At 38.6% G+C, this 20,627-nt stretch overlaps 1 protein-coding gene across 2 annotated transcripts in view; it reads left to right on the top strand.

Moving 5' to 3' along the window:
* The window catches only part of si:ch73-281f12.4 (Ras-associating and dilute domain-containing protein-like), a 45,494-nt gene that overhangs the window by 3,267 nt on the left and 21,600 nt on the right, over positions 1-20,627 (top strand). The window contains exons 1-8 of one of the 2 annotated variants that reach the window (XM_048189664.1): positions 2,782-3,367; positions 6,075-6,398; positions 7,366-7,601; positions 9,288-9,607; positions 14,502-15,176; positions 16,008-16,045; positions 17,486-17,661; positions 17,788-17,900. In XM_048189664.1, coding sequence (XP_048045621.1) covers positions 3,240-3,367; positions 6,075-6,398; positions 7,366-7,601; positions 9,288-9,607; positions 14,502-15,176; positions 16,008-16,045; positions 17,486-17,661; positions 17,788-17,900 — 2,010 coding nt within the window. In that variant the 5' untranslated portion in view covers positions 2,782-3,239. Of the gene's footprint in view, positions 1-2,781; positions 3,368-6,074; positions 6,399-7,365; positions 7,602-9,287; positions 9,608-14,501; positions 15,177-16,007; positions 16,046-17,485; positions 17,662-17,787; positions 17,901-20,627 lie in introns of those variants that run through there. The other variant, XM_048189670.1, reaches the window with a different exon arrangement.

Below are 20,627 nucleotides of genomic sequence, written 5' to 3'. Positions count from 1 at the left end.
GCACTGCTCCACTTCACCGAAAGAGAGAGGTATAACACCATGAGAGCAACGCAGGTTTACCTTCAGTTTCGTTTTAAATTAATTCGTTTTGGCTCGTTTAGCTACATGGTTGTATAGGACTATGGGTCACATAATTAAAAAGGGTCGCGCTAAAAAAAAATTAAAAAGTTTAAAAACCGGTGTATACGCTAATTTATTCAAACGTCTCTCTACCGAACTACCTAGCTTAATTTGCAGAGGACGAAGAGAAAGCACCCGTTTGATAGCCTAAATGAGCCAGTAGTGGAGAAATAATAACTTTTAAGAAATAATCTTTTTTGAGTAACGACCCCCAACACTGTCCTCCTTGCTGGAGTGTGACATGATTTGTAACATGTCCAGCTGCGATGGATCGCGTACAAACCAATAGGATGTCAGAATGGTATGTTTATACTTCTCATCCAACCACAATCAAATTCACTCTATCCGGATGGCGCGATTTATCTGGATAGTTGTTTTTTTTCTCAAGCCGGAATGAAATATGAGTAACGAGGCTATTTTTAAAATGTAAGGAGTAGAAAGTACAGATAATTGCGTGAAAATGTAAGGAGTAGAAGTAAAAAGTCGTCTGAAAAATAATTACTCCAGTAAAGTATAGATACCCGAAATTTCTACTTAAGTAAGGTAACGAAGTATTTGTACTTCGTTACTTGACACCTCTGCTCAGGGGAGTTACAGCTACTGCCACTAGATGGAGGACACCTCAAATCTGGTATGTAAAATTAAAACAGGGCTTGTGGAAGTTAAATGCAAAACAATGCTTGTAGAATGAGCTAATATTATGAGAAAGCAGAGATGGTTTGCATATTTTACGTTGTTGAGTCCTTTCACACCCGGGCAAGGGAAATCCTCTCCCACCCTTCCCTTTTCCTTACACCTCACATCAGATCTTCCGCCTGTCCTTCATACTCACATACAGTGAAGCTACTAATAGCATAAAGCATATCTGTTTATATTTATATGAATGATATTTGAGTATGTCAATCATTTAAGTGCTTAAGAGCCTACAAAATAGTTCTACTCTGTTTTATGGCATTTTTTACCAGTTTTTCTCTAGACTTTTCTACAGACCTCCATCACTCTTTTGTGCCCCCCTGGAGGTCCCACAGACCCCATTTTGAAAGCCCCTAAATAAGGTCTCTACTGTGGTGAAGTTTGCGCTCATGAATATGAAATCAGTTTGTATACTTATGGGCAAAGAAAAATGGGCCAAGCCCAAAATGGCTAAACACTAAGCTTTTAATTGTCTTACAAATTATTGGTCAGGAAATTTAAGCAAATTTACTCTCAGAAAAACTTCAAAGACAGAATGAAGTTTTTGGGAGAATATAGGAAGTTGTGTGTGAGGAGCAATGAGTCACAATGAATCACAAGTTCTGTGGTGTCTTCAAAAATCTGCTGAGAAATATAATAAATCTCTGCCACAGAGAAAAGGAAGAAAAAGGCATAAACAACCAAGAAGTGACAAGCACAAGTCCATCAGGCTCATGTTTTGGCCTTGGTCAAGAGCAGATTTGAACCCTATAGTCAATACTCGGTCTCGCATTAAACTCTATCTGGGAGACATTTTTCAACTACTCATGAACTGTTTGAAGACAAGAGGAACAACACTGACTCTTCCTGTAAAAATCTGTCTGCAAGTTTACCCACATGGCTTAAACATTTAAAGAAAACAAAGGGGAAGGCTATTTCATGCTATGTTACTTTATCTACAATTTTGTTCAATTCTTGCTAATTTCCTGAAAAGTGATTTGTGATTAAAATGGTTAAAGGATTAATTCACTTTCAAAAAATTAAAATTTCCTGATAATTTACTCACCCCCCATGTCATCCAAGATGTTCATGTCTTTCTTTCTTCAGTCGAAAAGAAATGAAGGTTTTTGATGAAAACATTCCAGGATTATTCTCCTTATAGTGGACTTCAATGGAGCCCAAACGGTTGAAGGTCAAAATAACAGTTTCAGTGCAGCTTCAAAGGGCTTTAAACAATACGAGATGAGGAATAAGGGTCTTATCTAGAGAAACCATCACTCATTTTCTAAAAAAAAAAAAATTATAATTATAAGTTTTAACAATAAATGCTCATCTTGAACTAGCTCTCTTCTCTATTTGAATTCCAGCAGTGTAGACACTGCTAAGTGTATTACTGCCCTCCACAGGTCAAAGTTTGAACTAATTGTTTTATACTTGCACTAGCATATTGTATATGACATTTTAGTTCAAACTTTGGCCTGTGGAGGGCAGTATTACACTTAGCAGCATCTATACTGCTGGAATTCAAATAGAGAAGAAGAAGAGAGCTAATTCAAGATGAGTTAAAATTTATGGTTAAAAGTTTTGTTTATTTTTTTTTTTTTTAGAAAATTAGCGATGGTTTCTCTAGATAAGACCCTTATTTCTCATCTGGGATCGCTGTAAACTGTAATTTTGACCTTCAACCATTTGGGCTCCATTGAAGTCCACTATATGGAGAATAATCCAGGAATGTTTTCATCAAAAACCTTCATTTCTTTTCGACTGAAGAAAGAAAGACATGAACATCTTGGATGACATGGGGGTGAGTAAATTATCAGGAAATTTTAATTTGAAAGTGAACTAATCCTTTAAGACTATTGAAAGACAAGTAAATAAAAATCTCTTATCTATCTAGACTCCAATCACATAACCTAATAAATATTCATGAGCCCACACCATAGTAGGATTCGACTTCCGGTTAGAGTTCCCAGACGCCCCCATGACGTCAGTATAGTAGCGCTTAACTTTTCAAACGGGACCCAAACACACACACGGGACAGTAGACACTCAACACGGGCATTAGGACGGACAGAAACGCTGTCGTTTATTGTAACGGATTATCATTAGTTTTAATCGCAAGGACATGTCGAATTAAAGAGGACTTCTTCAAACCGGTCTGGATAATACATCAACATTTATTTAATGCCGAAGTGGATAATTTTTTTTTTTTCTTAAACTTCGCAATGGAATATGTTTATGAAAGCGACCAAAGGACTGGCATGAGGAGGGCGGACGAGTGATGATGTTTAGCGCTTAAATTTACAAGTTATTCCAGCAGTGCGCGCAACATGTGTTGCACTGACGCGAGTTATTTTGACAGCACGCGGAGCAGACAGACTGCGATATAGTTTTTAAAAACAGTCTTGGCATTTGCAATAATACATGATATTTCTGCACATGTTAAAATGATCTCGGAGGAGAGAAGCAATCACATCTCTAAACAAGCGCTCGGCTTTCCCGTTGGGTTATTGATCCGCTCGCCCAAGAGACGCCTGGCGATGCTGGGCAGAAAGGCCAGCAACGGATCTCTACAGTGAGTTATTAATATCTGCACTTGTGCATAGATTGCATTCATTTACTTTTAAAGAAGTGACTGCAAAAGTATTTGTGGGGATTAAATCACACTTAACTGCCATGGCATTATTAATAAATGTATTTATTATTAAATATAGTAAAAACACTTTTTGTCCATTCATTTAAGCTATAAATCATATAGTGTTTAGAGAATGCATGTCTCAGGTCCTTGGCCTGAAAAACGTTTAGTGTAACTAGAAATTACTGTAGCCTACATTTGAGACTTGGCACTGAATTTGCTGCCTTCTGCAGTAACAAAACTGCATCTTCCGTGTGAATGAAGAGATTAGAACCTAACTTCTCTCTCTCTCTCTCTCTCTCTCTCTCTTTCTCTTTACCCATCTTTTGGTATAAGAAACTTATTTACTATCAGTAATAGTGATAGCCTATTAAAATATTTACATATAGAATCTCACGTAATAATAAATTATTTGGTAAGACATATCATTTGTTAACATTAGTTAATGAATTAGTTAGCAAGAACTAACAATATACAATACTTCTACAGCATTTACTAATCTTAATGTTAATATCAACATTTATTAATACATTATTAAAATAAAAAGTTGTACTTCTTAATTAATGCACTGTGAACTAACATGAATAAACAATGAACAACTGGATTTTCATATCAATGTCAATGTTAATAGATGTTGTAAATATGTATTGTTCATAGTTAGTTCATGTTAACTAATTCATTAACTAATTTTCACAAATTAGACCTTATTCTGTAAAGTCTTACCTTCTATTTTAATACTTATTCATATTTAATATTTATTCTTCTTATTATCTTAATTGTATATTTTTTTAATAAAATGTAAAAGCCAGTCAAATGGTGCCAGCATTACAATTTATTTATATATTTATTTTTTTTATAATTTTTACTAAAATATATTAATTAGCAGATGAGTGAAAACCCTTCTCTTAGATACTTTAATGAAATATTATTTATTACAAATTTTGAAGTCCAACATTTAAAAAGTGTTAGAATTGATAAAATCTTGTAGATTCGCTACCATTGACAAAATGAGCATCTGTCATTCATGTTAAATTATAACCAACAAAGGGTTAAAGGATTAGTTCACCCAAAAATGAAAAGTCAGTCATTAATTACTCATCCTCATGTCATCATCCACACCTGTAAAACCTTCTTCAGAACACAAATTAAGATCTTTTTGATAAAATCTGATGGCTCAGTGAGGCCTGCATTGACAGCAAGATCATAGAGTGCCCCAGGGATGACGCATTTTTGTAGGCAAAACCCAGAAGCGAGTTAGCATTTTAGGACTTCCGGTTCCAACGCCGTAAAGTCTATGGGTTTTTTGAATGGGTTTTTGCTAAATCGCCTGAAATAAGGTCTGTGGTTAACAAAGCCTCTAAATACTTTCACGTTTTGATCTATGACATAAATCACACCAGTTATAACCCACTTGTGATTTTTTTAAACTTTTACTGTGTATTAAAATCGGCGGTTGCTAACAAGTTGCTAAAAGGGACTACTTCCTTTGGCGGGGACTTTAGACGTCATCACTAAAAACAGGGACATTTGGACAGCATTTCTCATGAAAAAGTGGATAAGTATTCATAACAGCACAGATCATAATCAGCGAGCATGTTTTTAAATAAAGTTGTTTTTTAAATACAGTTTGAGGAAGCTTGGTGGTGACGACGTTGATCCGCGACCATGGTGTGCTGTAGTCCGTTTATAGCCTACTGTTAGCCTTTTATATCTGACGACTTTATTTAGGCTTCAAAATCTATAAATGTTGTGTTAACTTGTAAAGATTATCTTGATAGACAAAACGTGTAAGTGTCATAACCCTTTGTTAAACACAGAGCTTATTTTAGTCTATGGGAAAAATGCATAGGCTTTCAATCGAGGGAACCCGTGCGCCGCTAACTTCCGGGTTGGCCTACAAAAACGCGTCATCCCTGGGGCACTCTATTTCCTTTTTCAATGCCCAAATTTAAAACAGTTCATGTGACTACAGTGGTTCAACCTTAATCTTATGAAGCGACAAGAATACTTTTTGTGCACCAAAAAAAATAAATAAATAAAAAAAAAATAACGACTTTATTCAACAATATCTAGTGATGGACGATTTCAAAACGCTTCATGAAGCTTCGAAGCTTTACGAATCTTTTGTTTCGAACCAATGTTTCGGAGCGTGTATCAAACAACCAAAGTCACATGATTTCAGTCAACGAGGCTTTGTGACGTCTTAAGTGTTTTGAAACATTTCAAAATTTTCAATGGTTCACCACTGGGGGGCGTGACTTTGGCAGTTTGATACATGCACCAAACCACTGATTCGAAACAAAAAATTTGTAAAGCTTCGAAGCTTCATGAAGCAGAGTTTTGAAATTGTTGAATAAAATCGTTATTTTATTTTTTGACAGAAATTTCATTTTTGGGTGAACTAACCCTTTAAATTGACATGCAACTTAACTGTAGACTTTGTATGAAAAGTGTCAAACCTTTATTACAAGATGAAACAGTCACAGTTATTTACCTCAGGCAGTGAAACTGTCTTTTCACCAAGGGCTTGTATATGATCTGCCACCTATTAAACTCAATCTGTCATTGTTGCATCTGAATTAGACTGTGTGCAGATGTGCACATATGTGGCGGGCTTTTAAAATGATCTTAACCATATCTGTCGTAGGTCCAGCGCATCTGACAGCACGGCTCAGTCTGTGGAGAGCACTGGAGTCAGGCAGCCAGCCAAGAGCAAGATACGCCGACACAACAACAGGCTGACCACGGTGTTTAACCGAAGTCCTGTTCTGCAAAACGGTCGGCAGGGTCAGGAAGCCAGAACCCTAGAACTGCAGGCAGCGGATGACCCTGCAGAGCTGTCCAGTCAGAGAACTGTCCCAGGGATCCTCAAGATATTTGGCAGTGACATTTGTCAAGGGACCAACTATAAGAGCGTTCTGGCCACCAGTCACTCCAGTGCCAAAGAGCTGGTCAGAGAGGCTCTGGAGAGGTGAGGGATGCGCTCCTGACCTTGTCAGATGAGGGTGTGCGCATGATTGAATGTGAAGGTAGCATCAACTACACTCTTAAAAATAAAGAGGATTTTCACAGAGAAGGGCCATTTTGGGTTCCCCAAAGAATCTTTCAGTAAAAGGACCACTTTTAATAATCTAAAGAACCTTTTGTGGAATGGAGGAGTTGCATTGATTGTTAAAGGTTCTTCATGGACCCATGAATGACAATAAAGATCCTTTATTATTAAGAGTGTATGCATCAACATAGTGATGCCCTTAAATTAATTTGGTTATTTTAAGGTGACATAGTTACATTGTACTTACTCAAATAAGTGAGTACTATTAATTAACTACATGTACTTACTATAAAATTACGGTTAGTGTTTGGGTTTGGTTTAGGGTTAGTTACTTGTAATTATGCATAATTTACTGTTATTACTATAGTAAGTACATGCAGTAACGTGTAATTACGTCACCTTAAAATAAAGCTGTACCATGAATATTTTACCAAAACGCTGAAACGGAAATTAAATTAATTTAGCTTAAAAAAAGTTTCTGTAATTAAATTTGTGTAACTGGTTCATTAGACTCTATGCTGTTTAGGGTGTTCCTGTTCAGAAAGGATCTATTGCTACTTTTGTTTCGACTTTAAAGACCTTGAGCATTTAAAGTGGCAGAGGACATGCGCATATAAAAAAGGAACATTATCGTTCATTGGTGCGATGCTAATATCAGTATCTTTTAAAGTTATTGTTCTTACTCTTTTGGTCAATGATTTCCACCCTATTTTGCGTGAAACCGAAAAAGAAAAAGAATTTTCGGTTGTCGAAATTTCGGTGCATCACTACTTCAAACCAAGACTAGAAATGCTTGCAACCTCAAGTCAGTGGTCGCTTCCATTGTTCCATGACTCATTGTTAGTCCAGATAGTGAGTTCAACTGAGCTGTTCTCTGGCCTCACAGGTACTGCTTGGAAAAGGAAGACTCCAGTGCGTATGTGCTCTGCGATGTGATTGGCCGAACTGGGTTGGACCATGAATGGAAGACTGAGTGCTTTCGGGTTGTCGGTGACCATGAGAAGCCCCTCATGTTGCAGTCACTCTGGAAACCCAAGGAGGGATTCCTCAGGCGTTTCGAGATCCAGAAAAGAGCAAGCGTGGAGGCACAAAGTGCCAAGGATACAGACACCATCACTGCAGGTATTGTGGCAATATCAGTTTGACTGAGTGAGTGTGAATGGTACCTTCAATAGTTTGAAGGCCCCGATATACTCATGGTAAAGTTCTTTTTCGTTCTTCGCTTAGGGGTAAAATGAAGTTCGAAATATTTACATAAATATGTAAATATGTGCTTCACGCTTTTCTCTTTCAATAACTAAATAAACAAACAACAAATTTGAGAAAGCATCTGATCAAAGCAACATGGATATGTTTGTTTGCATGAGCTCTGGCATTCTGAACTCTAGGACAGTCATGTCATGTTTATTTATATAGCACTTCAATAGATTGCTTAAAATCAAGCAGCTTTGCCGATTAAACATAAAAAACAGAGTCAGTGTCTCGTTTCATTACAACTTCATACTTGTGTTCATGTTTTCACTCGTGGAGGTCTGACCTCCACTGACTCAACAGGAGACCGGAAAAGATTTCCACGTGAAAGAAGGCGGAGCCTCAGAGCCACACCTACTTATTATGTAATCGCCATGAACCAATGGCAGTACAAAGGTGTTTATCAGATGTATCAAACTTTTTTGAAGCTGATTTGAACTCCAAACAAAGTTTGTTTTGGTCTGATTTTGTTCGAAATGACGTCACATCAGTTCGTTCTTTGATTTCGCTCGAAGTATATTGGGGCCGTTAGGCACCTTCACACCAGGGACAATAAATAGGGCTGCACGATTGGGGGAAATATCTTATCATGATTTTTAAAGCGACTCAAATTTAGAGCAGCAATTGCAGCATCATTTCCTGTGAACCGAGCCACTTTGAGTTTGAGCTTATAACTGCACCACACCTACAATAAACAACACAGTATTGTGCATTGGTGTGAACACTAATATAGTTATAATTATAGTTATCATCCTTGGTGTGAATGTGCCTTTAGAGATGTTTTGACTAGCTGACCTTTGATCTTTGTTCCAGTTGACACAATTTAGGAATGTTTTAACAGTCTGAGGTACCTCGTAGCTTATCCCAACAAAAGCTTGTCGGCAAGAAGCTTAGTGAAATTGCTCTCTCTGAAGTATGTTTTATTGGGATAGTCCTATCAGCACTCACACTGCGCTTTCCCACCGCGCTCCAGTCGCCAACATCGAAATGGCCGCTTGTTGTTCTTTCTGAGCGTGTTTCCTGCACTCTTGAGGGTGTTTTTTGGCATTGGGCTGTGCTATTCCACTGGGTTCTCTTGAGAATCGGTGACGGGGGAAGCTCAGCCCCGTCGCTGTGTGTTCTGGCAGAACAATGTAGGCGACCGCCCATTTCCACAGCTGATAACGCCCAGAGTGCCGATGGGTGTGAAAGCCTGACCTCTGAGAACCTTTCACAGTACTTCAATGCTGTTTATGTTACGTCACTCCCATCCAGCTATGGAGTCATCTTATAGCTGAGCATCTGAAAGAAATGTGGCGGATTTACAGCTATATTTATAGGAATGAATGCAAGCATCATCTCAAAGCATTTAATAGTATTTCCCTCATCATTTTAGGCAGTTATGACTTCATGCTGCTTTAAATTTGTTGCTCATACAGTAAAAAGTCTGACTAAGCCATAGTCAGTACTATTATACTCTTAAGCAAATGTGCTCAATCACATTTTCATCATGACACTGTGAGAATGTAAAAAATTTTTTCTGTGCAAATCATAGTTTATTAAATTTTATCCACCTAGGCCTTAACGCCCAGGCCCGAAAGCTGCAGCATGCCCGTTCGCGGGTCACCTCCCTGTTCGTTGATGGGACAAATGAGGGGGTGGATGCTCTGGCTATCTGGAGGAGCTTGAGTGACATGGATGTCTCCACTATGGGAAAAGGGACCCATAATGCACCTCAGCAGGAGGATCCAGAGGCAGAAGCTGATAAAGAGGCTCACCGACTCAACGCAGAGAAAGAGGAGACGGAAAGCAGCGATGACAACAACACGCAGTACTCCATCCATCTGCCCTTTGATTTCCCATATTTCCTTCTGCTGCAAGGATACAACCACAGACAGGTAGGATAATGGCTCTTTGGTTCCTCAGTGATGTTGTTTTTTTTGGATTAGGGTGCTAGTTATGGTTCTGAAACTGTAGGTAATGTCAGGTTCAGACTACACAATATTTTTTGACTGTTATGATATTCACTGTGTCAGATTTGTGCGATTTGTGCGATTCTTGTTGTGTTGTGGACAAGAAACATGTCAGACTACACGTTACTTCCCGACCAATCATCACTCGCCTTCTTTAATGATGTGCATGATGTCATGGAGCTAGCCACTGACTTCAGGAAACAAGAGCGTAAACAAACAATGGTTGTACTAGCCTAATGCTAATTCCAGCACTTACTGGGAAAAAAACGGGACACTGTGACACGTCATAGACACAGCATCGGTTGTCATCCACTATGACATGAGATAAAACAATCAATTCTTGCATCCCGAAGCCCATTGTCATTTCTTCTGAAACTTTTAACCTAAAGTGTCGAACTTTGGAATACAGCTCTTCCCACACAGTTGGCATTATGGACTTCAATGATTTATCAAATTATGTGGCTCAGTGTATTTTGCCATGTTTAAATGATGTGATTCAAAGTGTTTTGCTAAAGGTTGAAAGAATCCTGACACTAGTTTGCTGCAGCCTCTGTAGATATGCTAGTAGCGTAGTGTTGTTTTCTAATGCGATCAATTATGGTCAATTTTGAACCAAATACAAGGGCTAGAGACCAGAATATCATAGAGAGTTGAGAGTAGGCTCTACATTGAGAGTAAGCAACTACATTAAAATTTTTTTTAGTCAATACACTAAACTGAGGTTTGAGGGTCTTAAACTGTTTGGCAGCAGGAAATGGGAGAATGATGAGCTAATTTGACAAAAGTCTTTGTGTCTAGTTTTTGCACACCATTGAATGTGAGCTGCTGTTTCAGTGTTATTTGATGCCTATGTGTTCTTTTAGGCCCTGTTTACACCTGGCATTTAGATGTGATTTTGTCCATTGTATCACAAGTGGATGACGCTAAATACACGTGTAAACAGGATTTAAAGCGTTTTGAGCTTGTCCACTTTCAACCACTTCCTGAGGTAGTCGAAAATGCATTCGACCATTTTGCTTTCATAGTGTGGTCAAATGTGTTCAAACAGCCACAAAAGACTGTCTGCTCTCTGCCTACTGACCTAATGCATAAACATTATGGGAAGCGCACTAGCCAGACGGATTTAAACTTTGTCAGATGAAGACCCAAATTTGGTTTGAAGAGGAAAAATGTACCAAGCACAATGTTCTCTCACCATTGCTGATTTCTAACACACACTCACAGCATTCGGGATGGTCTTGTGTCTATCAGAGCAGAAACGACAGCTGATGCTCTGTGTTTTTCTGTCATCTCCAGTCATGTTCATATGTAAATTTCATGAGCTCATTTCGTCCATCAAATTTAAATATCTGAAAAAATCCATACATTTATCAGGACACAACAAATCAGGCAGATGTGGTTGAAAGTGGACAAAAGAGACACCAGGTGTAAATGGGTATGTGTCTCTCTCTTCTACTTGTGATCCAATTGACTAAAACACATCTTAATACCAGGTGGAAACAGGGCCTTAGTTTTGATATCTTTGCAGCAGCAGAAGAGGTGCTACAGGGGGTGTTTTATATAATGGTCAAAAATCACAATATTGGCCAAAACAATCATTCTAATATTCTATGTGTAGCCTACTCTGCTACTAATTACCCAAATTTTTTGCTGTTTTATTGTAAATTAATCAAAGGCAGCACATTGGCGCATTCATCCTGTGTTGTTGACAGTGGCGTAAAGTCTTGACTTAAGCACAGTTCAATCTGGAGCCACTCACTGTAGAGAGAGTGTGTGGTGTGTGGCAGTTTTCTACAGGATTAGCATAGGTCAGAGTGACAGGATTTGGACAGGCAGGCAGACATGTGGACGACAGGTGATCCATGTGTCTCTAGGCATCCAGGGACTGGCCGTCAGTGAATGAGTAGCTAAACTGGAGCTCTGGTCAACATGAGGCCTGCCTGCAGCTCACCTCTCACACAGCAGGAGACAACTTAAAGAAAACACACGAAGCGTGTGAGACACACATTAAGAACACACAGAATCCCAAAAGCCCTTAATAAACCCAAAGATCCAACAGATTAAAGGCAGCAGTTAAGGAAAAATAGACTGAGGCCTGTTTCACACATCCCATGTCTGCAGCATGCCACATTTTGAGTTCCAGTGCCTATATTAAAGAAATATTTATTTTTTTGTACTCTATATTCCGTATGTAAATGAGAAGTCCCTTCTTATGTAAATTAGATTTCATGAAAATCACATTTGTAATAATTCTGATTGGCCCCCTCATCATAATTATTTCATAATTTAAATATTCTACATAACCAGAAATCACTTTGGCCACATAAAATTGATCAAAAGTGATAGAAAAGACATTTTATAATGTTCAGATGTATAAAGTGGATGTATAAAATCAGTTCTTCTCAAGTTCACAAAGGTGTCCAAGCAGAATGACCCCAGGTGTAGTTTCTTTCAACATCAAAATTGAACTTTTCACAACCACAAAATGCCCAGATACATGTTTGTCTTCTTTTTAAACAGTGTATCTGTTAATTTATGTAATCAAACCTTTTGTGAAATAATGTTTTGCTTGAAAAGTGTTCTTGTGAGGTACCTCTAGTTCAAATCAGTTTGATCAGCTGCAAACCAATCAGTAGTTCATACTTCTAAAAAAGGACATTCTCTCATGTCAACACCACTGCAGTAGTTTTTCAGTTTGTAGAACATTTTAAATGTCTCTGTGGCATATTGTGTGGGAAAGCCAAGCACGTTTTCAGAGGCAGGAAATGTGCTGCCCGGTGTTCCCTCACAGCAAGTGTTGCTGAGTACGCATTGTCCAGGGTGTGTGAGTTTTTGCATGTACACACTACACGGGAAAAACGCAACCACATTTTTTTTAGCCTTTTCAACGTGACATATTCACTATTGAAACAGAATGTTTAATGATAATCCATCTACAACTGATTGGATTGTGAAAAGTGGGCATCACATACCAGAATGGAGCTAGATACCATCCAGAAAAAAAGTAGAAGAGGTAGAGAAAATTTTTGTAATTTGATAAAAGATAATGAAGACACATTTCATTTGTTTGCTGAAAGCACATGCATGTGAGAGAGGAATAAACAGGCTTGCGGTGATAGCAGTAATTATATGAGCATTGTCTCGTTCAAATGCTGAACTATAATCAGGAGTTAAAATTCCAGCACTGCAGTTTACTCTAGGTAATAATCAGCATTGTTTACTAAGCCTGCGGTCAGCCATGGCAGTAACACAACTCTGCCACGCAATACAGTTTCTCTTTCTTGTTTTTGTTCTTTGTCCCCTGAGTCACTACATTTTTAGCTGAAAATGTTAGCATTTCTCTTGCACAATGTCTTTTCTCCCATTATAGAGTGCAACAGTTAGGTTCCGGAAGTAAATACTTTCTCCATAGGGATTTCTCCAATTGATCTTTAATGACAACTTAAAAACCATTAAAAACATCCTTATTGTGAGTTACAAGGTTGTTAATCAATGGTATTAGCTTCAGTTGAAGCTCATTAATTCAACTTATTTTTAATATAATCATGTTCAACAGCAGAATTAATGGCGAAAAACTACATTACCATGATGCTGTGCAGAAAATTCCACCAATCATAGAGTCGCCACAAGCAAAACAGACCAAAAGAGCTCTTTAGCTCCGCCCACTCCTATGAACCACTGCGAATGACTTTGTGGGATTGTAGTTCTTTCCCTCACTAAAGCCATTAAGTACACAGTCTTATACCTTTGTGTTTTTAACTGATTTTCAATTATGTTTTGATTCAAATCAGAGTTTGTAATGTTGTGATTCACCTTGTAGCTGGTTGGCTTTATTCATGGCTTTTAGCGCTTTAATGAAGACTTTTTTTAAAATCCCTATGGGAGAAATGAATTGAAAAATTACTACAAGAACCAACGCTACTGAAAATTTTGGCAGGAACTGTTTATATATTCTGCTTTATATTCAGCAGAGCACTGGAAACTCACAACTTGAGGAAATATAGAAATTCAAATAAAATAGCCATAATTAATTCAGTCACCTATGGTGTTGTTTTTCCCCCACACCATTATACTGTATATGACTGCATGTATATCTGAATTTAGGGAAATATTGTTCATGTGATTTTCATCACACATGAAAAAACTCAATGTACCTTGGCCTTAAAAGTGGGCTTAGATATAATTTTGGTCCACTTTAGCCATGATGGGGTCCTCAGTCCATTTCCACAAGAAACGGGTGATGGCCCTGCTGATCACACATTGCTCATGTCAAGAAAAAGGAGAATGAATGAGAGTGAGTTTACGGGCTAAAGCAGGTGCTTGGGAGATTATCTCTGGTTAAGAGACTTAGAACAGCTCTATGTCAATCACTTCTCATAGTGCTGAGAGGCGCTTCTTTCAGATGAGAAGAATCATGTGCTTTAGCAGCACAAAGTGGATCAATCGATTAACGGTGCTGTCTGTTTTGACACCACAGTGTAAGCAGATGAAGAATTTAGACCATACTCCTTCCTTCTGTTACCATCAGTTGTCAGTTCACGGTATTACAAAACACATTGATTCTTCAAACATTGAACAATGCATGTCCCACACCTTTAATATAACAAAGAAAATTAAAGATGCAGGAAGTTTCACTAAAACAAAAGTGAATACATGTTTTACAGATTTCCCAAAATCTCTTAATCCTTGGTATATAAATAACCCCCACCCCATACTGTTTTGTCCCAGTACTCAACCATTAGTAATCACTGCTTGTTGCCCAAAACTATCTTGTTTCATTTAATGAAATCTCCTGTTTCTTCTCTTAATCTCTTGTCAGGACTTTCTGATCTATCTGATGAGTGGGAACAGTTGTGTATTTGGTTGCTCCAGTGAATCCTCCGCTGATAAGAATGAGGAGACCCTGAAGGTGGACGTCTTACTCTTTGCCCCCGACATCCTACCTCAGCATTGCTGTGTTCAGCGCCTAGACGCCACCAATGACCAAACCAAGGGTGGCAGTAAGATGCGAACCATTCTCAGACCCCTCCACAGCTCATGTGTAACACACAACGGCGTCCCCCTTGATGACGAGGTTGAGTTGTGTCCAGGTGACCTGGTGGGGCTTGGTCAGCACTATCTCTTTATGTTCAAGGACCCTACGATCTCAGGAGCCTTTCAGACCCCATCCTGGATGGCCACCCTGTGCCCCCCTACCACGACATCACCCTGTAAATTGTGCGGCACATCCGTCAGGAGAAGGAGGACTAAAAAAATGGCTGCCCGCTGGAGGGACTTGGACGGTAGGGTGGTGTCGCTGTCCTATCAGGTGCAGCATGAAGATCAGGTCTTGGAAAAGATTGTCAGTATGGTGGATCCAGTAGGGGAAGAACCCAAACTCACTCCAGCCTTTCTACTATGTCTGTGCATTCAACACTCCGCCACCAACTTTGAGTTGGTTCACCTTCGGAAATTGCTGCTCTCTATTGCCAATCAGATCCAGCTCACCATGTGGGTGAGTGAGAGTCTATAGAGTACAAAAATAACCAACAAATACGAATTACAAGAAAAGCACACTTTTATGATGTAGTACCAAAGTAATTGTGTTTTTGGACACATACTATGGTATTCTGTGAAGATAGAGGACCATTTCACACTTATAATAATTATAAGCGAAGTTAACTCCACATTGTGTTGCCAAATGTGTATGGTGTAAACGGATGTGGTGTTAGATTGTTAAGGCCACACTTAGCCACAGATAACCAATTATGTGCTTCATACTGATTGGGTGAACTGCTGCGTTCATCCAATCAGTGACATTGACACCACAAATATGAATGTTAACCCAGGGTTTAGGAATGTACAGTGTGAAACTTCAGCGCATGGGTTTGGGCTATTAATATCAGGATTAATTATTAACCACAGGTAAATTTTGAGCAGTGTGAAACGTGAAGCAAGATAACTGAGGATTCTGTTTACCCAATGTGTAGAATGACCCAGGGTTCACTATTTAGTTATTATAAGTGTGAAAAGTGCCTTTTGTTTATGTATATAACTCACTTTGTGGGTCTAGTGAAATAGAATATGAAGCAGTTCACTAACAAGAAAGTACTATTAAGTGCATGAAGTACCTTTTGAGTAACATAATATACCATTGTACATTATTTGCATAACAATTGTGGACTATAACAATTAAAAAAACTGAGTACTGGACACAAGAACATGTCCTGTTTGACACCCCTTTTGAATAGCTGAAATGGGTCAAAGTTGTCATCAGAGATTAAAGGCTGTGGCACACTTAAACAGAGTTGTTCTTCTGAGCTGTTTTTTTTCCCCTCCTCCACAGGAAAGAACAAAAGAACTCGCAGCTCTGCAGCCAGACATGTGAGAGAGCTTATTTCTTCTTCAAACCATTCTTCTTTCACACACCCCTGAAATAAGAGCAGGGAACTTAAAGAACGACATGTAACTAGCTTATTATCACCCATGGTGCTGTATGCATTCAATTCACTTTTGTTTTCTTTGTGGTGCCCAATCACGACCCGAGACAGGGACACTTGAGCGTGTCATTAACTGTTGAATTGTCCAGTGATAAATCTGTCTGCAGACAGACAGCAGTGTTAAAGTGTTTCAGGCTCTGATTGTCTTGTGTTTAAATTGTGAATTTGGCTAGCAGAGAGCTGGCATTTCTATCAGCTGGTATTTTCCTCTGAGTCCACATCCTGATTTTCTGTCACTTCCCTCCATATTGTGGTGAGGTGAACAGATTAGTGGTTAAAACTGAGGTATTAAAGGGGGGAAATTAACCTCAATGTCTTAATGATTTGAACTTTGATTTGGCTTGCTGCTTTTCAGGCTATTAAAAGTATTGAAATGCAAAAAATAAAGGTTTTAAAAACATTTAGGTGTAGAAGATTGTGAATCCTGTGACATCATTGGACCAGTTTAGTTGTTAGGATGGTTGTTTTGTTGGACATTTAGACAGACAGGCAAATATATGGACAGGTTGGTTGGACAGGCGAATGGATGGATGGTTTGACAGACAGATGGTTTGGTTGGTTAGTTAGTTTGTTGAACAGACAAATTAATAGATGGATGAATGGTTGGTTGGTTGACTGGACAGACAGATAAATGTTTAGATATGGTTGGTGATTGGTTGGTTGGTTGGTTGGTTGGTTGGTTGGTTGGTTGGTTGGTTGGTTGGTTGGTTGGTTAGACTGACAAATTGATAAATGCTGAGTGATTGGTTGGACAGACCAATGAATAGGTGTTGGTTGAATAGAGATGGTTGGTTAGTTGGTTGGATGGACAGAATTTTTGATGGATAGTTAGACTGAAAGATAGATGGATAGTTAGTTGTTAGGTTGGTTGGACAGACAGATAAATAAATGATTAGAGAGATGGATGGTCGGTTGATTGATTTGTTTGGATGGATGTTTAGACTGAAATCCAAAAAGGTAAATGGATGGTTGGCCAGACAAATTGAGATGCATGGTTTGTTAGTTTGAATTAACAAGCTTATACATAGGTGTATATAGACAGAAAGATGGTTGGTTAGTTGGTTGGATGGACAGATATTTTGATGGACAGCTAGATGGTTGGTTAGTCAGACAGATGAAGAGATGGGTGGTTGGTTAGACCGATGGATGGTTGGGTTCTTGTTTGGGCAGACAGATATATAGGTGAATAGATGGTTATTTGTTTGGTTGGTTGGCCTAAAAAAATAATGAATTATTGGTTTGTTGGATAGGCAGACAGACAGATGGATAAACTCATGCGAGTCTATGTTTTGATAACGTGAACATTGTGCTGTTTATGCAACAGAAGCACCAGTGATATGTCAGCAGAGCTGCATGTGTTGAACATGAAGGATCTGATCCCAGGCCTGCAGCCACTGGTGTTGTGGATGTCCAACTCCATTGAGCTGCTGCACTTCATCCAGCATGAGGTCCCTCTACTCTTAACATGGAGACAGCAGGACAGACAGGAGCAGGACAAAGGTAAATATGTTGTAGATCACTGGCATCTTTGGCTCATTGCTTTAGTTATTGTTTTATCTTGTCCAGTCGACAATATTTAGCAGTCTCTTGAGAATGTGCAGTAACATCATGTCTCCATCTACTCAGAATCATTGGATTGTCAGATCGAGTCCACACGTACTGCCAGTGAGGAGGCCATGACTGTCCTGGAGGAAGTCATCATGTTCACCTTCCAGCAGTGTGTCTACTATCTCACCAAAGTAAGTATAAATGAAAGGCCATTAGGTCTGCCAACTGATTTAAATATTTGCATTTTTTTTTTGTGGTTAAGCACTATATTTAGTATATATTCATTCTTAATATGCAATGTTTATTTTACATTATATATGTTCCTCATAGCCCTGAAAGGATGTAAAATATGTGAAACAGGACATAACCTTGTAAACAGCATTTTGTGCTTCCAGTCTGTAAGCCAAAGTAAAGTCATAACAAGGCAGTGGAGACATAGGGATTGGCCATAGCTATTGGTGAGTGAGACAACTTGTCCTCTCCTTCCCAAAGAATCAAAAACAAACACATTAACAGTGTATTTTCTCAAGGCTCAAGTTAATGGCAAATCCCTGCCCCTCTCAGATGAGCGGGAAATGTTTTGGAACATTTATTTTCTTGCTGAATTTATCTGTAGCTATACGTGATGAATGCCTTAAAGGAATAGTTCAATCAGACTGAAATTGTTATTCTCTGTCCATTGTTATTTTCTCAATGGAACATAAGGAGAATTGTTTACTTTTCTATGAACTCTTCCTTTAATCTTTGATGTGCCTCCTTGGGAACTTCTCAAGGAAACCAGTTTTGTTATGGTTTACTAAAACTAAAACTATTAAAAATCGCTAACTGAAAATGAAAGGAAACAATGTGAAATTCATTCTCCATTATATTACATCAATGTTACATCAGTTTCAATGGTGTGGAAAATCTAGGCGATGAAGTCACCTCTAGTTGGAGACAAGAAATTCCAAATATGTGACGTGTTTGTTGCAGATTAACTTTGTGGATAAATAGTAAATGAAAAGGTTACGTCCTTCACGGTTCAAACACTCCAGTCCAATACTAGAAAGCAACAGGTATATGAGGGGTTAAGAGGACTGTCAGTGGGGCAGACAGGAAGGACAGAGTTACTCATCCTCTGCCTGATGGGGAAGCAGCTGTGGACCTCTACATTTGGACTCGGAGAGTTCATCTGTTTCCTGACCAGGAAACATTTGGTTCTCATCACCAGAAATGGAGAGGAGTGTCCAGTTAAAGGGATAGCTCACCCAAAAATGAAAATTTGATGTTTATCTGCTTACTCCTACGACATGAAACGATCGGTTTGTGCGAGAAACCGAACAGTTTTTATATCATTTTTTACCTCTAAAACACCACTATGTCCAACTGTGTTCAGCACTCGCTTAGTGAGATCTGATCACGCTCTGACAACGGAAGTGATCTCTTGCGCTTATACTTCAATGAGTGCTAGACATCACCGCTGCTGTCAGAGCGCGATCAGACCTCACTAACCGAGTGCTGAACGCAGTTGGACATGGACATTCAGTGTGTCGTCACGAGCCGCAGGGTTTAATTTGGATTTGTCTAAGAAAGTTTTATTTACTCTTCTAAAAGAAGTTCCCATTGACCCACATTATAAGACTGACAGACGGCAACGGTTGCAGTTAAAAATCATCATTTGTGTTCTACTGAAGAAACAAAGTCACCTACATCTTGGATGCACTGGGGGTAAGCAGATAAACATCAAATTTTCTTTTTTGGGTGAACTATCCCTTTAAAGCAATCATAATACCCTACCAGGAAGTTAACAGTTACCAAATCATTAGCATGTAAATGTCTTTAATAAGCCATAAACTCTGTGTTTTTCTCTTACTGGTGATGTCAGACTGTGTAAGGTGACTGGTTGGTATCAGGAAATTGTATTTTTACTGTTAAAAGAACGTACGGAACATTAAACAGGTTTTACTAACTGCAAAACACTTGTTCTAACTGCATTTAGATATTTCAATCGTATATCAATTGTCAGTTGTTGTGAATGGTGGGATTCATGTATCTCTTAGTCATGCTCATGAATGCTGTGATGTCATGGCTCTGATCAAAAGGCAAGAATGTGTCAGTCATTGATGAGTCATGGGGGCGGGACCATTGGCTCTAGTTAGTTTTCAATGACTTCATTTGTCTGAAGTGAATTGAGTGTGAATCACTTATTTCAGCTTCATTAACCTCTGCTGTGCCCTGAGAAACTGGCAGTGTGTTTTAAAGTTGGGAAACGGAAGTTGTGATAGTCTTTTCTTCCCTATTGTTATGCATATCTGAGTAAAACAGCTTCTAGAACAAGAAAATTTATTAAAAACACATGAATTAAAAAAAATGCATGGATAAATACACTGCAATACTCCATAAAAAACAAGAATTGTCAATTTTGATTTCACGGTTACTTAAAGAGTTGTGTTAAGGCACAGTCAAATTTACCATTGTTCACAATTTTCACAAGCAAAATGCAGTTGTTTCAATAGGAATCCACACGATGGAGAATTTCATGTGTGGGCGAGAGATTTCACCTCAGATTTGCCGCATAGCTGCTTGGTTAGAAAGTGACTTCTGCGTGAGCTAATATAGAACTATACTATTACAGTGACCGCATCTTTAGACTGAAATCTGATGTTTAATTCCCATTGGATGATCATAGTGATGATAGTGATGATGAGTTGTGCTTCATTCATTGCTGCTCTATTGGCAATGGACATTTTTTGCTTGTGAAATTGCCCAACATTTCGGTAATGTGACCACCCCTTTAGATTGAAATCTGACGTTTCTTTCACAGATAAGTGACTATAATGATGGTGAGCTGTGTTTCATGCATCGCTACACTACTGACAATGGAAAATGGGTCATTTTTGCTTGTGAAATTTTGCTAATGTGACCACACCTTTAGATTG

Source organism: Megalobrama amblycephala, linkage group LG1, assembly GCF_018812025.1.
Source record: "Megalobrama amblycephala isolate DHTTF-2021 linkage group LG1, ASM1881202v1, whole genome shotgun sequence".
Classification (NCBI taxonomy): domain Eukaryota; kingdom Metazoa; phylum Chordata; class Actinopteri; order Cypriniformes; family Xenocyprididae; genus Megalobrama; species Megalobrama amblycephala.
The sequence above is the reverse complement of the archived record's forward strand: the minus strand, read 5'-3'. Positions and strand labels throughout refer to the sequence as shown.